Source organism: Dama dama, chromosome 2 (genome assembly GCF_033118175.1).
Source record: "Dama dama isolate Ldn47 chromosome 2, ASM3311817v1, whole genome shotgun sequence".
NCBI lineage: Eukaryota > Metazoa > Chordata > Mammalia > Artiodactyla > Cervidae > Dama > Dama dama.
The window spans coordinates 43,187,425-43,209,075 of record NC_083682.1 but is presented as its reverse complement, the minus strand read 5'-3'; the positions used below and the strand labels follow the sequence as shown (position 1 = coordinate 43,209,075).

Here is a 21,651-nt window from a genome sequence, read left to right as displayed (position 1 = left end):
AGGGATATAGTATAGGTCTCATCACCTGAGGTGTCCAGTTAGAAGTAATCTTTCCTTCCTTTGAATTCTGACACGTATATCCACCCAGTATTTTGAAACTTTATTATGGTACATGCATATATATGTATACATATGTACATATGTGTATATCATATTTAAATATGAATATCTTTCATATGTATGCAAAATATATAAAATGCCTATCATTATAATGTATATAGACATTCTTATACCAACCCCCTCTATATGCTTATTAATATTATATGAACAAAGACTTATGCACCCACCCACCCCCCAACCTCATATGGTTTTTATTGTTTTATTCATTTCAATAAGTGCTTGGGTATTGACTGAGGTTCCTCTTAAAGGTGTTGAATCTGAGGTCAATGGAAACTACCTAAGATCAGGAAACTAGTAAACTGATCAATCTTCCTCCAGCTATTCCACTTTTTCCCTAGATTAAGCAAGAATTTTAGTGGTGTTTTTAAGTATATAAAACCCTGGCGTCAACATACGAATGCTTGAAATTGGGCTTCTTTCTAGAAGAGAGCCAAAATCACAACCTTTCTGGACCCAGTCTGGGAGATATTCCCCTTGCTTTAGAACGGATGAACGTGTTAGTCGCTCAGCCCTGTCCGACTCTTTGCAACCCCATAGACTATAGCCTGCCAGGCTCCTCTGTCCTTGGACTTCTCCAGGCAAGAATACTGGAGTGGGTTGCCGTTTCATTCTCCAGGGGATCTTCCTGACCCAGGTATTGAATCCAGGTCTCCTGAATTGCAGGCAGATTCTTTATTATCTGAGCTATTGGTATTAAAAAAAAAAAAAAAAAAACAGAAAAAACAAACAATAGCAGCAAAAGCAAACAAACAATAGCTGGTGAATCTGATTTACAAGTAAATGTACGTTTCTTCCTAACAAGTTTCCAATTATCATCAGCAAAAGTTATAATTCTTTTAGAAATGTATATACTGAGTTTTCTTTTCTTTGGCTTTATATATATGGGGAAAATACATGTCATGTGTCTGGTGAAAAATTATTGCCATTGTTGGACTCACTGAACAAATTGACATGAGTCCATGGAGTAAGAAAATAAAATCTTTATCATACTAAGTGGATCTTATAAAGGATAGGTATCTCAAAAGATGAACAAATACTTTGTTCAGTGTCTGAGAAATTAGGTAGAACAAATAATTGAATGAAGAGTAGTTATATAAGTTACAAAATTTCCCACTTCAATGAATGGTAGTTTTCTTAATGTTACTAGACACCTTTCTAGTGACTCTGCTTTATGTAGAATTTTTAATTCTGGAAACATTTAATTTTACAAAGCAAACTTAGCTTGGGAATTACCCACAAGGCTCAAAATATATATTGAGCAATGGAAAATGAAACGCAGAATGGAATGTATATTGAAAATAGGAAATGGAATTTGAAATGGAGTAGATCTTCAGAAATGGAAAATTGAAGCTTGAGCAAGTAAGTGTAAGAAAAATGTGAAGAAAGTGTAAGAAAAAGTGAAATTTTCTTTATAATCATTGCAACTTAATAAAACAATGTAGGAGTAAAATCCCAGTCTGTGGTCCTTATACATATCATATTATACAGAGACCATGTGGGTGATATATTGCAGAACAAGATTTCAGACACTGTCTCCTCACTCTGTCCAAGGTACAGGTTACTGAATGGTGCCGCCCTTCCTCATAGATCTAAGTCCAACTCTAGCCCTTTTGGATCACAATGAATGCATATTAGCTTCAATACCAGAGATGCTTTGCACAGCTATTCATAGTCAATGCTCAATAATAATTTATGGATGGAAAGTCTATGAACCTCGAGGGCATTACACTGAGTGAAATAAATCAAGCAGAGAAAAACACAAATACTGTGTGATCTCACTTATTTGTGGAAAAAAACAAAAGAAAACATAGACACAAAGAGTAAACTGGGGGTTGCCCATGGCTGGGTGAGGAGGGGAAATGGGGAGGTGTTGGTCAAGATACAAACTTTATCTTATAAGATGAATAAGTTCTCAGAATATAATATACAATATAGTGACTGTAGTCATCAATGCTGTATTGTACACATGAAAGTTGCTAAGAGACTAGATCTTTTGGTGAGATAAATATTCTGACCAAAAAAAAAGAAAAAAAAAATCCTGGTAAATATATGAAGTGACAGATATGTTAACTAACCTTATTGTGTAGTCATTTTGCATTAAACACATATAAAGAATCATCATGTTCACACCTTTAAGATTTAGACAGTGTTATATGTCAATTATATCTCTATAAAGCTGGTGGAAAACTCAATACTCATTTTCCAAAATGCACTTATTCAGTACATACTTAAGGCTGCCAAGGCTCTGGAGAAAAATGGGTAATTAAGATGTAATCCTTTTTGTTGAATAACTCACAGCATCTTAGAAAGCCAAACAAAAACATAATTTCAATGAAACGTGAAAAATCTTGTGACATTGAAGTGGGGGTCAGCAATGAAGACATAGTGAAAGGTAAATGCTAGTTGCTCAGCCGTGTCCTACTCTTTGCGACCCCATTGAGGCATCAGTTCAGTTCAGTCACTCAGTCGTGTCCAACTCTGTGACCCCATGGGCTGCAGCGCGCCAAGCTTCCCTGTCCATCACCAACTCCTTGAGCCTACTCAAACTCATGTCCATCGTGTCTGTGATACCATCCAACCATCTCATCCTCTGTCGTCCTCTTCTCCTCCCGCCTTCAGTCTTTCCCAGCATCAGCGTCTTTAGTGGAGGTTATTTATTTTGAATTGAAGCGCTCGAGAATTCTGTCCCTTTCAGCTGAGTTTTGAAGTATGAGCAGGAATTAAACAGAGGAATATTGCAATAACAAGGAGTGTTGTGAAATTAGAGATGGGAGAGAGCATGGTGTATTTGGTGGTCTATATATTCTTTGGTATGGCTGAAGTATGTGTGTATACATAAAGAAAAAAGCAGTAAGACTGGAGAAAAAGGCTAGATGCTAGATAATAAAAACTCCTGGATGTCACAGAGTATCCTAAGAAATTTAGATTCTACACTGAAATGTATAGGATATAAATCTCTTTATATACATAATTCATTACTCTCTAATAAAGATAATAACGCTAGCCATGTGAATGGTTTTAAGGAAAGGTAAAAAGAAGTGAAATTAATGTCTAAACCATATTTTATTTAACTGAATACATCCAAAAATTTATCATTTCAACATGTAACCAATATTGTATTTTACATTGTCTTTTTTTTCTTAATACTGTCTGTGAAATATATTTTGTTTTATGCAGACAGTGTCTCAGTGTGAATTAGCTACTTGTCAAATGCTTATTTGCCACATGTGGCCAGTGGCTATGATATTGGACACAAAGATGTCAACTTGAGATGACCGTCACCAGGGCCATAATCCCAGAATCCAGCAGGGTTGACCCCCTCCTGAATGGAGCTTAGAACTTAGCAACAGCAGCAACTGCAGCAGCGCAGCCATTACACAACACTTCAATTCTTTCTACTCATTTCTGAATCCTGCCATGAATGATGGGACAGACAGACATTTCCAAACTGAGCTCCTCCTCTCAGCACCGTGGGAGTCTCTGAGTCCTTCCAGAGGGGAACTGGCAGCCACAGAGCCCACACAGTACAGATCTGCACTGGAGAAGGTGGTAGCAGGCCAGGGAGCTGCTGTCAAAGACGTTTCTTCTTTTCAGCAAAGGCTGTCAAGCTTGAACGGTTTTGGCTGTGCTGCAGAGGATTTTCTGTCTTCATCTGGCGATGGGAGAATTTCTGGGTTGTCATTAGATCCAGTTAGAACCGAGGATCAGAGGTGACTAGTGAGCTAAAACAGAGGCACAGTGAAGAGCTCACCAATCCACCCAACCCACTGACACACAGTTCCGTATAGAAATGTGTCCTTTCTGTGGAAATGGAATCACCCTTAATGAGACATGCACTGCAGGTTTCAGCTGGGAAGTTGACAGCTTACAAGGAAAGCAGAAGGCAGTTGAGTTCTGCAGGGTTACAGTGGGAATCTGGGTCATAGCTTCTGTCTCAACTTTTCATTTTCCTCTGGGAAGAATAGCCAGAAAAAGAACAAAGGCAAAAACACTGTTATTTTTTCAGGAGGTTAATAAATTAATATGTTTTCATTTTCAAATCTCAGTTGAAGTTATACTAACAAGATAATTGGGGCTTCCCTAGTGGCTTAGTGGAAAAGATCCACCTGCTAATGCAGGAGACTTGGGTTCAATCCCTGCAGAAGGAAATGGCAATCCATTCTGGCATTCTTGCCTGGAGACCCACATGGACAGAGGAGCCTGGTGGGCTACAGTCCATGGGGTTGCAGAGAGTCAGACAAGACAGTAACTAAAGCAACAGCAGGAGCAGCACGGTAACAATTAAAATACTGTATCCCTTTTAACGTCAGAACCAGGTTTTTCTGTTCCCACTGTGCCGCCGAAGTCATTCCTTCCTCTGCAACGAAGATTTAGTTAAGTATTTAATAAGTGCGATGGCGTGTCTATTTCCAGAAGCCTCTTCTTATTTTCCAGGCCTTTTCTATAGAAAAGCTATAGTTAAGCATTGTATATTTTGTAGGAAGACTCTGATATTTAAGCACCAATTCTCCATAATGATGTGGAGTGGGTCATTTAGTACTAAATAATACATGTCTATAATATTACTAGAAATTGGGCAAAAGAGCTGTTTGTTAAATAACATGTTTGCTGAGATGAATTCTGTTTGGTAGTATCTGGAATTGGATTCAGATGAAATAGCTCGTGGTGGGTGAGTGAATGCCTTTGGAAGAGCCACAGAACTGAATTGAGTGATTCTCTCTCAGTGCTTTAAGGGCAATAATGTACTAAAGGAAAGGAGCATGACTTTTTGAAATTTAACAGATGAATGGTGAAATTCGAGCTCTTCTACTCACTAGATATCAATTATTTGGGAAACTATTTCAGCATAAATGCTCTGTAATATACATGTGGGAAATAATAACTACCTCATAGGATTGGTTGGCTTAAATAATAGCAGTAAGAGTTATTATTACTAGTTTAATTTGACGTGACTAATGCAGTATTTGGCACATACTATTAACCTTTTTCTTTTGTGTTGTTGGAAGAGGGTGTTTGCTATGACCAGTGTGTTCTCTTGGCAAAACTCTGTTAGCCTTTGCCCTGCTTCATTCTGTACTCCAAGGCCAAATTTGCCTGTTACTCCAGGTGTTTCTTGACTTCCTACTTTTGCATTCCAGTCCCCTATAATGAAAAGGACATCTTTTTGGGTGTTCATTCTAAAAGGTCTTGTAGGTCTTCATAGAACCATTCAACTTCAGCTTCTTCAGCGTTACTGGTTGGGGCATAGGCTTGGATTACCATGATATTGAATGGTTTGCCTTGGCAACGAACAGAGATCATTCTGTTGTTTTTGAGATTGCATCTAAGTACTGCATCCAAGTACATTCAGACTCTTTTGTTGACTATGATGGCTACTCCATTTCTTCTAAGGGATTCCTGCCCACAGTAGTAGATATAATGGTCATCTGAGTTAAATTCACCCATTCCAATCCATCTTAGTTTGCTGGTTCCTAGAATGTTGACATTCACTCTTGCCACCTCCTGTTTGACCACTTCCAATTTGCCTTGATTCATGGACCTAACATTCCAGGTTCACTGCATCAGACCTTGCTTCTATCACCAGTCACATCCATAATTGGGTATTGTTTTTGTTTTGGCTCCATCCCTTCATTCTTTCTGGAGTTATTTCTCCACTGATCTCCAGTGGCATATTTGGCACCTACCAACCTGGGGGGTTCCTCTTTCAGTATGTGGAAAATTCTGAAAGAGATGGGAATACCAGACCACCTGACCTGCCTCTTGAGAAACCTATAAGCAGTTCAGGAAGCAACAGTTAGAACTGGACATGGAAAAACAGACTGGTTCCAAATACAGAAAGGAGTACGTCAAGGCTGTATATTGTCACCCTGATTATTTAACTTACATGCAGAGTACATCATGAGAAACGCTGGGCTGGAAAAAGCACAAGCTGGAATCAAGATTGATGGGAGAAATATCAATAACCTCAGATATGCAGATGACACCACCCTTATGGCAGAAAGTGAAGAGGAACTAAAAGCCTCTTGTGAAAGTGAAAGAAGAGAGTGAATAAATTGGCTTAAAGTCCAGCGTTCAGAAAGCTAAGATCATGGCATCTGGTCCCATCACCTCATGGGAAATAAATGGGGAAACAGCGGAAACAGTGTCAGACTTTATTTCTTTGGGCTCCAAAATCACTGCAGATGGTGACTGCAGCCATGAAATTAAAAGACGCTACTCCTTGGAAGGAAAGTTATGACCAACCTAGATAGCATACTAAAAAGCAGAGACATTACTTTGCCAACAATGGTCCATCTAGTCAAGGCTATGGTTTTTCCAGTAGTCATGTATGGATGTGAGAGTTGAACTGTGAAGAAAGCTGAGCGCTGAAGAATTGATGTTTTTGAACTGTGGTGTTAGAGAAGGCTCTTGAGAGTCCCTTGGATTGCAAGGAGATCCAACCAGTCCATCCTAAAGGAGATCAGTCCTGGGTGTTCATTGGAAGGACTGATACTGAAGCTGAAACTCCAATACTTTGGCCACTTCATGCGAAGAGTTGACACGTTGGAAAAGACCCTGATGCTGGGAGGGATTGGGGGCAGGAGGAGAAGGAGACGACGGAGGATGAGATGGCTGGATGGTATCACCGACTCGAAGGACATGAGTTTGAGTAAACTCCGGGAGTTGGTGATGGACAGGGAGGCCTGGCGTGCTGTGATTCATGGGGTCTCAAAGAGTCAGACACGACTGAGCAACTGAACTGAACTGATTAAGCTTTTACCAGCTAATTCCACAGGCTCTAGGTAAATGTTGTTGATAATGATGATTAAAACTGTCATGTACTGTGAGTGCTTACTTTGCCCCATGTTCTGGTCTAATAACTTTCCCTAAGGTACCGTGGGGGCTTCCCAGGTGATGCTAGTGGTAAAGAATCAGCCTGCGAAGACAGGAGATGCAGGAGACATGGGTTCAATCCCTGGGTCAGGAAGATCCCCTGGAGTAGGAAATAGCAACCCACTCCAGTATCCTTGCCTGGAAAATTCCATGGGCAGAGAAGTCTGGTAGTCTGCAATCCATGGAGTTGCAAAGAGTTGGACATGACAGAACAACCTAGCACACACACACAAGGTACCCACATCTAGAAATAGAGTCCCTCCTTGGGCTTCCACACTCTCTTCCAATTATCATCATACTTCTTAGCTCTTCTTCACTGCCAAGCATCTCTCAAAAAAGTTGTATAAATATACTGTCTTCACTCTCTGACTCCCATTTACTCACAGTCTACTCCTTTATAGCTTTAACTGTGTTGCCAAAATCAGTGGATTTTTTCCACTATGCATCTCATTTTAGTAGTCACACTGTTAATGTCCAGAAGAAAGTAAAACATGCTGTTATCTTCATTCCCCAAGCCATGCATTCTCTTGGTTTCTTCTCCTTTGTCTTTGATAGCTTTGTCTTTTCAGTAAATGCATAAATATTTGAATTCTTTAGGGTGTAATCAGAGCTTTCTTCCTTTTGCATCCTACACGTTCATCTATTACTGTTGCTGTCCATATTCTGATGATCTCAAATACTTCCAATTTTAACTTCTCTTTCCTGAGCTAGAATATCATTCAATTTCCGATTTGGCATTTTTACTTGGCAGAAATTTAAAAATAAATTTAAAATGAATTCTGAAACTTGATACTTTTTCTAACTTTGATTCTCTTTCAATTTTGTCTATCTCAGTTCAACCCAGTTGTATGAACTAGAGTTACTGGAAGGGCTAGTTATCACAATTTTTTATTCCAACCCCCAGCAACCCACATTACAGAACCAAAGATGGCATTCACACTGGCTATAATTGACTTGTGTGATTTTTATACAAGTCATTTCCCACATATTTTTATTTCATTTATTTGATTTCATGACATCTGCCATGTATGGATTTGTGTGGTCAACTTGTACCTTTGTTCTGAAGATCAAATTTCTTTTTCTAGCACCATCCCTGGTAGCCAAAAAAAAAAAAAAAAAAGTTCAGCAACACATTATACCACTCAGCAATGCATTTGGCACATACTTTTCTGACAAATTCTAATATCCCTGGATAGGATTTCATAATTATTATTTCTGTATATATATCAAAATCCAAATTACTGTTATGGTATACTAGCTTTATTTTTCTGAATTATCTATTGGAGTATTGCTCAAATGTTGCTTATATACTCCATGCCTAGTATAATGTCTCCAGTGAATTTGCTGAATGAAATCCTTTTAGTATTTCCAATAATAAAGCACCTTGGATGAGATTCAATAATGTCCTGCCTCACAGTGAATAATCTGCTCTGTGGGTCATGTCATTGAAAGACTCCATGGTAAGATTTGAAATAAGTGGCCCATACTTGGAAATCTGTTAGCAAAGGTTTTCATAGCAAAGGCATTTGCCATAATTTGTGGAGTCTTGATGAGAGTATATGTTACATTGTTTAGTTCTGAGGAGAAAAACATCTACCTTGAAAAACTTTATTGTCTTGTGCCAGGAGGTAAACAGAAGCAAATGAGTGCAATAGAGAGTTTGAAATTGCTCTACTCTTTGTGTATGTGGCTGTAATGGGAAAAGACATACATTTTTGAAAAGGGGAACAACTTCAAAAAGAGATGGTAATGAAATAAGAAGAGGTGTTTATCTCTCTGGCTTTTCTCGCTCCCGGTTGTTTAACTAACCACGATCTTAACCAAGACACAGCCCACTCAATATGGGCAGTTTTGTCTAAGATCGCTTGATGACTGGTTATGGCCCCATGAACGGACGGGAAGTGGTGATTAGGCGCTCACTGATTAATCCTGCCCACACATATTTTGGGGGATGGTATCATGCCAGGCAGTAACTCTCATGAAAAATGGCAGCGTTTTCCTTCACCAGTAGTTGCCAACAAAATATACTGTTTATAATAGCAACAGGAAATTAGGAGCAAAAACCACTTGGAATGTATTTATAAATTATTATTTATATTGAGAATCTTAATTTCCTTTTTGAAAAAAAGATAATTTGGGTCAAATAAAAGGGGAAAAAAATCTCTTAATGTGGAAGGCCAAGCTCAGTATTTTTTTTTTTAAGTGAATTACATTTCCTAAAGTGAATACTTTCTGAAAGAATAGATTTACATTTTTTTAAGATAAAATTATTTATCGTTGGCAGTACTGGGTCTTTGTGGGCTTTCTCTAATTGCGGGGAGCAGAGGTTACTCTCTAGTTGCAATGAATTACTAGTTACTCTAGAGCTTGCAGGTTTCAATAGTTGTGATGCCTAGGCCTTGCTGTTCCACCACATGTGGGATCTTACCTGACCAGGGATTGAACCCACGTCCCCTGCATTGGCAGTCAGATTCTTAACCACTGGACCACCAGGTAAGTCCAGTTTTTACATTTTTTAGCATCCACTTGATGATTATTTTTGAACAAATAAATTTACTCTTCCAAAATTTTATCTTTGTGTTCAAAATATCCCTGAGTGGGACTTCCCTGGCAGTCCGGTAATTAAGACTCTGTGCTTCTAATGCACGGGGCATATATTTCATCCCTGGTTGGAAACTAAGATCCTCCATGGGGAAGTGAGATCCCACATGCTGCATGGTGCAGCCACCCCCCTACCCCCCACCCCAACTGAAAAAAGTAAAGGAAATACAATTATAAACTTTTCTAGCAATCACAAATAGCAAAAATTATGCACTTCCGTGTTATAAAATAGATCAACAGGCTGCAATGTGTTAATATCTAGAGTCTACCATGTGCCTAGAATTATATCTGTATGTAATTAATTAATTAATATTTATAAAATGAATATCTAGGCTATACTGTCCCTCTAGGGAGATCCTTGAAAAATATGATGGAGCAGGTCAGTTTTGTCCCACAAGCATTTGCTGGATGGTACTAGGGAGATGTGGTCTATATCTTCAGTTACACCCTGGGCAGTTGAGTTGGAACAGAAAGAATTCAACATAGAGAAATGGTAAGATTTCAACATAGCGAAATGGGAAATAGGTATTCCGAGTAGAAAAAGCATCATGAATAAAACTAAATAAGTGGGAAGATGTGGGGTATGTTCCATATGAAGGAACATAATAAGTAAGATCCCCAAAATGAAAGATAGGAGATGATAAGAAGTTATGCTTCCAAGTAAGTAATAATGAGGGTCTGATTATGATGGGAGAAGTAAAATTACAATGGAAAAAAGGAAACAACTGTCAGAGAAAATTATTTATATCTCTTCCGTATGATTCTATTAGTTTCACTTTTATTCTTATAATCAGTTTCTGTAATATACACAGATTTATGATTTGAATCATACCTTCAATGGACATTTTGCCAGAAAAAAACCTCATTTACCAGATATAGCTTATCAATGTCGCCATACTTTATTATCTCTTCTGAAGTATGTTTGAGCCACAGTACCACCGTCTTTACTAACAGTGAATTAGTGCCTCCTGAACTAGTAGTTATCTGTGGTTATGCATTGCATACTAAAAAATTGTTCCATGCCTATGCTTTTAAACACAAATTTCAAATAAATAATCTCTCTTAGGTTTAAGGAAAGATTTAAAGTCATTCTTTAGCAAGTCTTGTTTTCACTGTGTACTTTATAGGCACAAATGGAGGCAGATGCTTCCAGATCCTACCTGAAACACCACGGGTCAAACAGTACTTCTGAAAGCATCTAGCTTTAAATGACATTCAAGTGTGAAATATTAGAATCTCTTATTACCTGAATATCGAAGCTATCAGAAAATAATCTAGATGTTTTGACTGTGGTACAATTCTGTCCTTCAGGCTTTTAGTGGAATAATATATTCAATATATTCAATAGCGTGATACATTCTAGACACAACCGTTGCAATTCTGATTTTAGGTAGGATAATTAATTTTACAAATATTTTCATCTGGCAGATTTCCTCTTGATGTTGATAACTTTGTACCTGCTCATTCATTCACTTTTTTTTTTTATTCTGCTTGTGCTAGCTATCTTTCAGGCCCCTTTAAGGACTTAAGAATACAAAAGAGAATAATATTCATGGCCTGAAGGTATATAGTCTTATTGGAGCAAAGACAAGTAAAACCAATTCTCTATTGGAAGACTGAATGAAGAATGTATGCAGGGATACATAGGTTGGGAAGAATTTGCAGAATTCCTTGAGCTTAATATTAAAGTAAGCAGATATCAACAGTAAGTAGAGGTCATTTGACAGGAGGGAGACAAATTAACTGGACTTTTCTATTTTAATTTAGATGTATAACATCTTGTGGAAACCATCTCAATTGTAAAATTTTTCTAGCATATTAGAAATGAAATGACTCATTTGGTTTTAAGTAGAGCATCTGCTCTTAGAATAAATGTGAATTAAGCATTCTGCCATAGCTTCAGGATTGGTATCTTTCTTGATATAAGAAAAAGAATAACCTTGATCCTATTTTACAGTTTCATTCATTAGGTTCTCATTCTGTGGTTGACATGGAAAAAATGCATACGAATTAAAGTTTTGAAAAATAATGTAGCAAAATCTAACTGATGTGACAGAAACATGGAAGCCAAACAAAATGATATCTAAGCAGTTGTTTGAGATAATGGTTGATTCGGATCAGTTTTGCTCTGTAATAATACTGTTTACAAAATTAGCTTCCCCCAGATTCTCAAGTTATTTTTGTTACTGAGATTGTTTCATAATAATTTCATATGAGTGCCTCTTATCAGAAATAAGCCAGGATATCTAAAAGTTATAATTAATCTTTACTATTTTATGTTTGATTCAAGGAAATTATAGGAAAATTTTATCCTATCAGCAGGCTGATTTTCTTTATTCAGTGATATTCACTTGGCATTCCATTTAAAATTGTCCATATCTACTCTCCAATTTCAGTAACTTTCTAAGTATGTTATTTAACTTTTTTCATCAAACTTGTACTTTAATATTTTTCAAAATCATATTGTGCAGAAAGGCTTAAAGTAAGAAAGAAAATTTTAGGTTTTATTTTCTGTTTTTTCACCTTCATATTTCTAAGCAGTATGAATATATGCTTGCTTTTTCAAAGCCTGCTTTTTAATTTATGGAAAATACACATCTCTTGTTGTTGTTGTTCATTCGCCAAGTCATGTCTGACTCTTTGCGACCCCATGAAAAGGAGCACACCAGGCTTTCCTGTCCTTCACTGTCTCCTGGAAATTGCTCAGACTCATGTCCATTGTGTCGGTGATGCCATCCAACCATCTCATCCTCTGTCAACCCCTTCTCCTGCCCTCAGTCTTTCCCAGAATCAGGGTCTTTTCCAATGAGTCTATTCTTTCTTTGCATCAGGTGGCCAAAGTATTGGAGCTTTAGCATAAGACATCTCTTAATTCACATATATTATTTCATCTTAGTATAATTGTATTATTAATCTCATTTATTAAGATTCAGATAATTCTGTTAATCACCTCTTTTGTTTTCTGTGTATCTTGACTTCCAAATAATGAGTGGAATATTTCATACCCTTCCCTTTTTGGTCAGTTCTCCCTGCTTCCACAGCTCAACCTATAATCTTTCTCCATAATTTTTAATGGAAAGATTGCTTACATAGTATTTTCTATTACATAGTGAGTTTTCTACCTTGTGTAGTCTTGAAGCTGAAACTCCAATATTTTGGCCACCTGATGTGAAGAACTGACTCATTTGAAAAGACCCTGATGCCGGGAAAGATTGAAGGTGGGAGGAGAAGGGGATGACAGAGGCTGAGATGGTTGGATTTTATCAGTGACTCGATGGACATGAGCTTGAACAAGCTCCGGGAGTTGGTGATGGACAGGGAGGCCTGATGTGCTGCAGTCCATGGGGTCACAAAGAGTCAGACACGACTGAGCAACTGAACTGAATTGAACTGAACTTTGTGTATGTGTGGATTTATACAGTTGGAAAATCAATAACTGATATTTGCATCATTGCAACTATAACTAATGTGGACTGAAAGTAAACTGGCCTACAATCACATTTTCTTCTCATAATTCCAAGCCACAGGGCCTCTGCTACTTGAAAAAGAATGTCAAAAGAATTCTTTCTTCCTTTAACCAGTGGCTTGAAATGAAGCCACAGACTAGTGTCTTATTTTACACCACATCTTTCTTTCTCCGTCACCTTTGTTTCCTTTTTGGAAAAATAAATCTTTTCTTCCTCACCTTTTTCTCATTGTGTACGCTGCTTGAAATCAATTTCATTTTCTTCAAGAAGCCTATGAAATTTTTTAGTTTCTCCTTTATTTTTAAATATACAATTCTAAAATATAGTCATTGTATCAACTGCTGAAAAATCTAAACACTTCAAGCTTTCCAATTTTATTGGAGCACATACTCCCATTTTTTTTTAATTCCCAGCTTATAGTAGGTTTCTTTTTTGAACTTAAAATTAGTATTCTGCAGAATTTTTTTGTTAAACATACATTACAACTCTTTTCTATTTTAATTTTAAAGAATACTGCTTGGACTTTGCTCTGAGAAAATCATATTTCCCTCACTAGTTTAAACTTATTTTTCAGTTTAATATTCAGGATTAATGCCATTTGCTCCATGATTTATTTTCATTGCTCCAAGAGAGAGCATCTTAACTATACTAGAATATTCTTTATAACCCCAATGTGTGCAATTATTGGGGCTTCCCTGGTGCTTCAGGGTAAAGAATCTGCCTGCAGTGTAGGAGTCACAAGAGATAAGGATTTGATCTCTGAGTCGGGAAGATCCCCTGGAGGAAGAGATGGCAACCCACTCCGGTATCCTTGCCTGGAGAATCCCCATGGACAGGGGAGCCTGGCAGGATGCAGTCCATAGGGTCTGAAAGAGTCAGACACGACTGAAGCGACTCAGCACACATGAAGTGTTATTAGGTCCAGGCTGCCTATAAGATATTTTGTTGTTGTTTAGTTGTTAAGTCACGTCCTGCTCTTTTGTAACCCTCTGGACTGTGGCCTGCTGGTCTCCTCTGTCCATGGGATTTCCCAGGAAAGAATACTAGAGTGGGTTGCCATTTCCTTCTCCAGGGGATATTTCCAACCCAGGGATAGAACCAGTGTCTCCTGTGTCACAGGCGGATTCTTTACCACTGAGCCACCAAAGAAGCCCATAAGATATTTCACATTCATAAATTATGATATACAAAAACCCATATATTAGGCAGTGTTATCTATGATTTTCAGGTGATAAAACTGAGACTTAGAGACAATAAAAGCTAAACTAGAACCCAGACCTAATAACAAAGTTCTCTATTACAAGCTGCTTCTATATAACTTACTGTATAAACACACAATGTTTAAACAAGGCTGTTAGAAGGAGTGCTAAAGATTGTTACTTTGTAAAGGTATTTTTTCTATTTAACTATGAATATATTGAGAATTTTCATTATTGCCATCACAATCATTATGCACTAATATCAAATTATTTTTGCAAATGTTCCAGCATTAATAGAACCATCAAGTGCAAGACAGTCAATTGAAAAGTAGAGTTGGCTAAAATTGATCGGAGGAAAACAGATTACTCAGGTTAGTGTAAGACTAATAATGTAGACCCCTGGGCACATTTTTCAGGAAGAGCCCTTTAAACGTTGTTAATTGAAAAATGACTAAATTGCCTACCTGCCATCATCAGCGAGGCTCCTTCTTGCTTTAATTCTGAAAGAAACATGCAGATGGCCTGCTGGTGTTTCTTGGCTGGGGCTCAAGCTGCTATAAAGGGACTAGTTCTACTTTTCCTTTACAGTTGGTTCATGAGGATGAAGCTACACAAAAACCCACCCTCAACGTCTGAGGCTCTTATTTGCAACAAGGCACCCATGCTGTGATAGAGCACACATAGGGCTAGGCGGGAGATGATAGGTGTTCAAACCCAGACTCGGCCATCTACCTGCTAATTGCAAACTTCAGTTGCATCAGCTGCAAAAGGCAGATAATAGTGAAGAAAGAATTCATAGGGCCTGGACTCCATCTTAGGCCTGTCCATGCTGGTTGTGCGCGGCCACCTCTCCAGTGGACTCTGAACTCTGTGCTGAGCGCCTATGGGAACGAAAATGGAAGGATAAGGCCCCCTCTGGGCAGGGGAATCTTGAAGCTCACATCCAGGTTACTCATCGCCTAAGAGGAAACGTGCCCTAATCACCCCCTGCCTCCAGACAGGTCATAAATTTTCTCCATATCTATCGGAATGTAATCACAGGTTTATTGATTATTAACTGGTTGGAATGTAACTGTGGGCTTATTGATTATTAACTGTTTGAACACATAACACATGAATGATGGGGTTAGTGTAGTTGTATTTACCCTTCCTTTGTTTATGTAAGTCTCAAGGAATTTAGGGTGGTGGGTTTGGACATGTACACAGGGGTATAAAAGATTTCCACAAATGCTGGTTGGGGTCCTTGGCTAAGAGGAGACTCTGCCTTGGGCCCGCTGGTGTAATAAACTGCACTCCACTATCGGCATTGTCCTTCTGAGTGAGTTTGTTTCCCGGAACGCGTGGCTATAACATTAGTACCTTTATCACAGAGTTCATGTAAGGAGCATTGAGCTCAAATGTATGAACTAACTTTCTATACATCAAAATGTTACAGGGCATAGTTATTTATGAGTTATCTTTCTTATCATCTTATAGTGAAATGTATGCAGTTGAATGACTTGTACTCATTTATTTCTTTGAGATCAACCCCTCCTGGTGAAATTCTATCTCCTGATTGCTAGGTCATTTCCATCCCACAGCTTGGTCTCACAGCTTGATTGTCTTGTAACTGTCTCCTGTATTTTTCAAATTAATCACCCTTCCCCACCTTATCTTTTGAAAACTCAAAAAATGAACCTGTCATGATTTATAGGGCCTCAAAAGGCTCCAAAAATATCTAAAATTGAAGCATCATGACCTTTAAATTGGAAAGAGAAATGCAGATATAATTGGGCTTCTGAGTCTCCTAAAAGTCAATGGTAGAAGAGTGGAGGGGGTAGAATCTTCAGTCTTAGATCTGTGAATGGAATGCAGCTTTCTACCTCCTGGGGATAGTAACTCTGGGCAACTGTAAACCTAACTGCCTCATCTGTTTTCTTATCTGTGGAAGGAGGTCATAATATATGTCTAAATATATTATTCTGAAAGTTAAAGGAGGTCACATATATCTTTATACACTTCCTGGCTGATAAGTGGTCATCAATATTGATCCCCATGTTCTGTAATTTTAAAAGATCACCATCAGTCCTTAACCCCAGAACTTTGCTAAATACTTTGGAATTATTCCCCCCATATCAGTAACTTTCCAGTGGTGTATAAAACTTCAAATGTTTTAAATGCACTTATACTTTTATCTGTGACAAGACTAAAATCTCAATCAAGGATCTGGAATTTTCACTTGCAATAAAACCATAAACTATTACGATTAGTAATAAAATATATGGATAATAGTCTGTATAATAATAGTAAGATATTTGTACATCGATTCTACATAAAGTATATGTTTTGCATCTGTATGTTATGGCTTTAAACACAAAAATCTGAATCAGTGGGGTGAGAGGATCATCTAATGAGAAACAGAGATGAGAAAGTGAGACAAAATGAAAAAACAGCAGGTAAATATTCTCTATCATCTCACAATAGAATATAAACTTCTTGGAATCAAAGGAGGAGCCAGATTTCAGGTATTGTCTGTGATATTCTCTCAGTGGAAAAGTTTTAAAAGATCAATGTGTGTATGCCTACTGTAGTTTGACTGTATATTGTCCAAATAAGCAAATCAGTGAAAGAACAGAATCTCATGCATGTCTTCAAGTTCCAAATCCAACCCTCCCAGGCCACCTGCACACTCCCAGCCCCACCACACTCCAGCTCTGCCCAGTGACTCCAACACTCTCTCCTCTGCTTCTGTCTCCCTACAGGCAACTATGGAGAAAGTGGGATGGAAGCTTTCAAAGATATGTCCGCCAAGGAAGGGATTTGCATCGCTCATTCTTACAAAATCTATAGCAATGCGGGGGAGCAGAGCTTCGATAAACTGCTCAAGAAGCTCACGAGCCACTTGCCCAAGGCACGGGTGGTGGCCTGTTTCTGCGAGGGCATGACCGTGAGAGGGCTGCTGATGGCCATGCGGCGCCTGGGGCTGGCCGGAGAGTTCCTGCTTCTGGGCAGGTAAGTGCCGGGAGACAGTCCACCTGCAGGTGACAACCTCAGGGACTTGGCAGCTTCAGAGGGTATCTTTTGCTTTGGAAGCTTAATCTGTTGTAGTGCAAGTAGAGCTTAAAAATCATAAGCACCAGAGCCCGGAAATAATCACGGAAAATAAGTAGATAGGCCCTGTACTGATGACTGATGACAGCAGAAATCAACATATGGAAATGAGGAATCCTTAAGTCCTCAAAAAAGAATTGTAAGGAAATGAGAAGGCTTTTAAAATAACTTGCATAATCCCCCTTGGTAAGTAAACACATGTCAAACTTTATGCAGTTTCTTCTGAAATTGATTCTAAGAATGGCTGTGTAAGCTTGTTTTATAACGCAGCATTTTAGAATTTGGGGCTGGAATGGGAGGAATTGCTTTTAGAACTAATTTTAAGGCGTTGGTAATTTGGCCCATTATTTTATTTTGCAAGTGTTAACACATTGCCTGATCACTCACATTGTTACCAGATGAGTTTCTAGAAGATGAACTTCTACAGAGACTGACTTTAATTATCTGGATGATATACTTGATTGGCACAACTCATCTCGTTTCCTCCTGATCTTGTTGAATCAGTATATTAGTTAGTGTTCTGCAAATAAACCAAAACAACAATGTATATCTGTGAGAAGAGATACCCAGGGGAATCAAAGTCACGGCTCTGGTCCAAAACCTGGCAGGTGTGATTCTCAAGAAAATCAAATGCTTCAGTTTCAGTCTGAAGTCCAGAAAAGACTAATATCCCAACTCAAGCAGTCTTGAAGGAGGAGTTCCCTCTGACTCAACCTTTTTCACGTTTTCCATTGATTGGCTGAGGCCCACCCAACTTAGAGAAGAAGCTTCATTACTCAGTCTACCCATACAAGTATTAATCTCATCTAGAAAGTTCCTTGTAGACAGAATAATGTTTGGCCAAATGTTTCAGCACCCTATGGCCCAATCAAGATGTCACATAAAGTTAGCCATCACAGTCCAAGTCAACACCGTAGTTTGAAAAGGTGAACACAGTTCACCATTTCATACCTTTAAAAAGGTATACCTTTTTCTCGCTAGGTAGCCAATTTAAAGAAGAGAGACAACCTTCAGGACCACTCCATCTTTCTTTGTGTCACTGTCCAAATTAAAAGCCAGCTAACTTGTTACTAGCTTTTGATGGCTCATTAAAGAAAACATGCTTCCTTTGTTTTCCGAATGCTTAACTGACCTTTTGTGATGAGACTTAGCTCCTGCTTGGCTACATTTTATGACAGCCAGTTTATGTACCTAATTCTTTTCTGTCCAAGCTGATGGCAATAGATTGATGGGACTGTTTTATATGAGGCCAACCATCCTTCATAAAAATGATATGAGTGAGATTCCTTTCTCATCGGTGTCATACGTTTTGTTTAAAATCATCCCTTGTTGGAAAGAGTGATGCATCAGTTAGTTTCACACAATCCAGGAACGTCCTCACTGCCAATATTCTGATGTTCCAAAGTACAGAGTTACCAGTGGAATGAAAAGAACAAGAAAGAAGCTGGCTTTAAACAGTCCTGTTTTTCTTTATGGGAGGGAGACAGACAAGGGATTCTGCAGCTCCTGTCTGCTGCTTTCCCAACATAAATAAGACAAATCCGAAGCACTTGCTTATCAGCCATATGTTATGTCAACAAACAAATGTATTTTGATCACATGTACCCAAGAAAAATAGGTTGGTAAGTACTATATTTGCCCTTTTCCATCTATATTTTTTTTTGCCAATAGTATCAAAGGCCAAAATTCAATATTTTGTATATTTTAAAATTTATTCGTATGTGCTGTTGATAAGTTTTTTTCAAATCATTTCATTCATGAAATAATAAATCCATAGCCTTAACTAGATTTCTTAGTTCTCTCATTGATTGGCTAATAATAATACAACATTTACTTGAGCACCAGTTCATCTTTGAGCGATTCTGTTAGAAAAGTCTTCCTTTCTCTGAATTTTAGAAGTATCTCTCTATAGTTTCTACATCTTGGATCGTGTTCTTCTCTTTGAAAGTAATATGCTGTATATACTCTTTCAAATATCTGGAAACCACAGTTTGATCCTTAGGCCCCTTCATCTTCCCTTGGAAATCCCTACTTCCTCCATTCCTATTTTTTCCTAGTGAAAAGGCACTTTGGGTCCTGACCATTTATAAGGACCATTTATAGGATCATTTATCAACTGCTGTATGCCAGTTTCTTCACTAACCATTTAAATGCATTGTTTCATTTAATTATTAATTTGACAAATATTAAGTTGCTAGGGACTTCCCTATAGCTCAGATGGTAAAGAATCTGCATGCATTACAGGAGACCCAGGTTCGATCCCTGGGTCTAGAAGATCCCCTGGAGAAGGAAATGGCAACCCACTCCACTATTCTTGCCTGGAGAATCCCATGGACAGAGGAGTCTGGCGGGCTACAGTCCACAGGTTTGCAAGGAGTCAGACATGATGAAAGTACTAAGACAGTATCTGTTAAGATGCTTGGTCTATATTAGTGAACAAAATAGACAATAATCACTACCCTTGTGGACCTTCAAGATGATGAGTAAGATAGAAGTTAATAAGTGCTGTGAAAAAAATCTAAGAACAACTTGCATGATGAATACCATTCTCATCTCCATTTTATAGACAAGGACTTTAAGACTCAATAAATACCAAGTTATAGTAATAATAAGGCAGAATTTCAAATGCCTGTGTAACTCTAGAGACTGAGCAGTTAGCACTGTGTTCTACTACTTCCAACAACAGACAACAACAAAGAGAATTTAGATCATCTATTCACTCTCATTTTATAAATGAGGAAACCAATAACCCAAGTGTTCGAATGACATGGTCAAAGTCCCACAGGAACCCAATTACCTTGACTTAAAATCTTGTACTTTTTTCTCCTGTCACCTATAGAATAGGAAAGGGGAAAAGTTATAAATTAATGGCAGATTCCTGGTTCTTCATAGATCCTTGGTGTAGGGGGGAAAAAAAAAAAAAAAAAAAAACTACCCTAGATGATTCCAATGGAAGTTAGCATTTTTATATTAATGTTCCCTCCTAAAAACTCCCATCCAGCTCACCCTGAAACTCCTGGTATCTTAAGGTAATTTTGTTTGTATGTACTTCCCTGGTCTCTCTGTATGCTCCTTCCTTCCCTTACTCCCAACTCAAACTTAAATGGATCTTAGATACAAGAATTCAAAATTAAGAGAAAAGACTATATTCAGAACTGCCTACAGGGCTCCACATTTAACCACTATAGTTACTTAAAAATCTATCCAGCTGCCCTGGGACAGGCCTGTTTAATAGGTCATTCAACTAAAATGTCAGGCATGTCTAAGATAACTCTGCCTCCAAGACAACCTCATCAATCAATATATCTCACCATCTGTGCTGCTCATCTGTAGAATGTTAGAGTGATGTGGACCTGGCCACTGGGTCTTCTCGTTTGAGCTCTGGGTAATCTGTTGTCTCATTGCCAAGAAAAATGTCCTGTCCGGGACCCGGAAATAGTCTCACTAAACACCTTAGCCTTGACAGCAGGATGAGATCAGTAATCTGAACCGAAACAAAGGGGCTTATTTTTCTAGAATGGATACAGTGTTTTAGATCTTGACTTGGGAAAATATTGTTTGAGATGTATTATTCACAACCTGTAAAACCTAAATGTTAACTTGGAAATAAGGACCAATTTTCAACAAATTAATAATTTAAAGATTGTTTTACCTTGTCTATGATTAACTAAAACTATTTAGCTATTTGAATTAAGAATTTGATTATTACCAGGACACAGGAGGAAATGTACTTAAGTTTCAAGACTCATTGGAATTACTATCAGTGTTTTTTTCCCCCAGAGGTTATTGATTTCAAGCTACTGTTTTTAGCTTTTATTTTTTTTTAATTGAAGTATAGTTGATTTACAATGTTGTGTTAATTTCTGCTATAGAGCAAAATTATTCAGTTATATATATATATACTTTTTCCATATTTTTTTCCATTTTGGTTTATCTCAGGATTTGAATATAGTCATTTATTCATCCTCTGTGTACTAGTTTGCATCTGCTAACCCCAGACTCCCACTTTATCCTTCCCTTCTTCTCCTGCCTCTTGGAAATCAGGTATCTGTTCTCTGTGTCTGTGAGTCTGTTTCACAGATGAGTTTATTTGTGTCTCATTTTTGATTGAACATATGTGCAATATCGTATGGTGTTTGTCTTCCTTTTTCTAACTTGCCTCACTTAGGGTGATAATCTCTAAGTCCATCTATGTTGCTGCCAGTGGCATCATTACCTTCTTTTTTTTTTTTTCACTTTAGACTTTTTATTACATTCTTTTTTATGTGTGAGTAGTACTCCATTGTGTGTGTGTGTATACC

The 21,651-nt window shown here is 38.0% G+C and overlaps 1 protein-coding gene across 2 annotated transcripts in view; it reads left to right on the top strand.

The window, feature by feature from the left end:
• GRM5 (glutamate metabotropic receptor 5) overlaps positions 1-21,651 on the top strand; it is a 583,230-nt gene that overhangs the window by 195,937 nt on the left and 365,642 nt on the right. For both annotated transcript variants that reach the window (XM_061120398.1, XM_061120390.1), the window contains exon 2: positions 17,002-17,251. In XM_061120398.1, the coding sequence (XP_060976381.1) occupies positions 17,002-17,251 (250 nt within the window). The remainder of the gene's footprint in view (positions 1-17,001; positions 17,252-21,651) is intronic.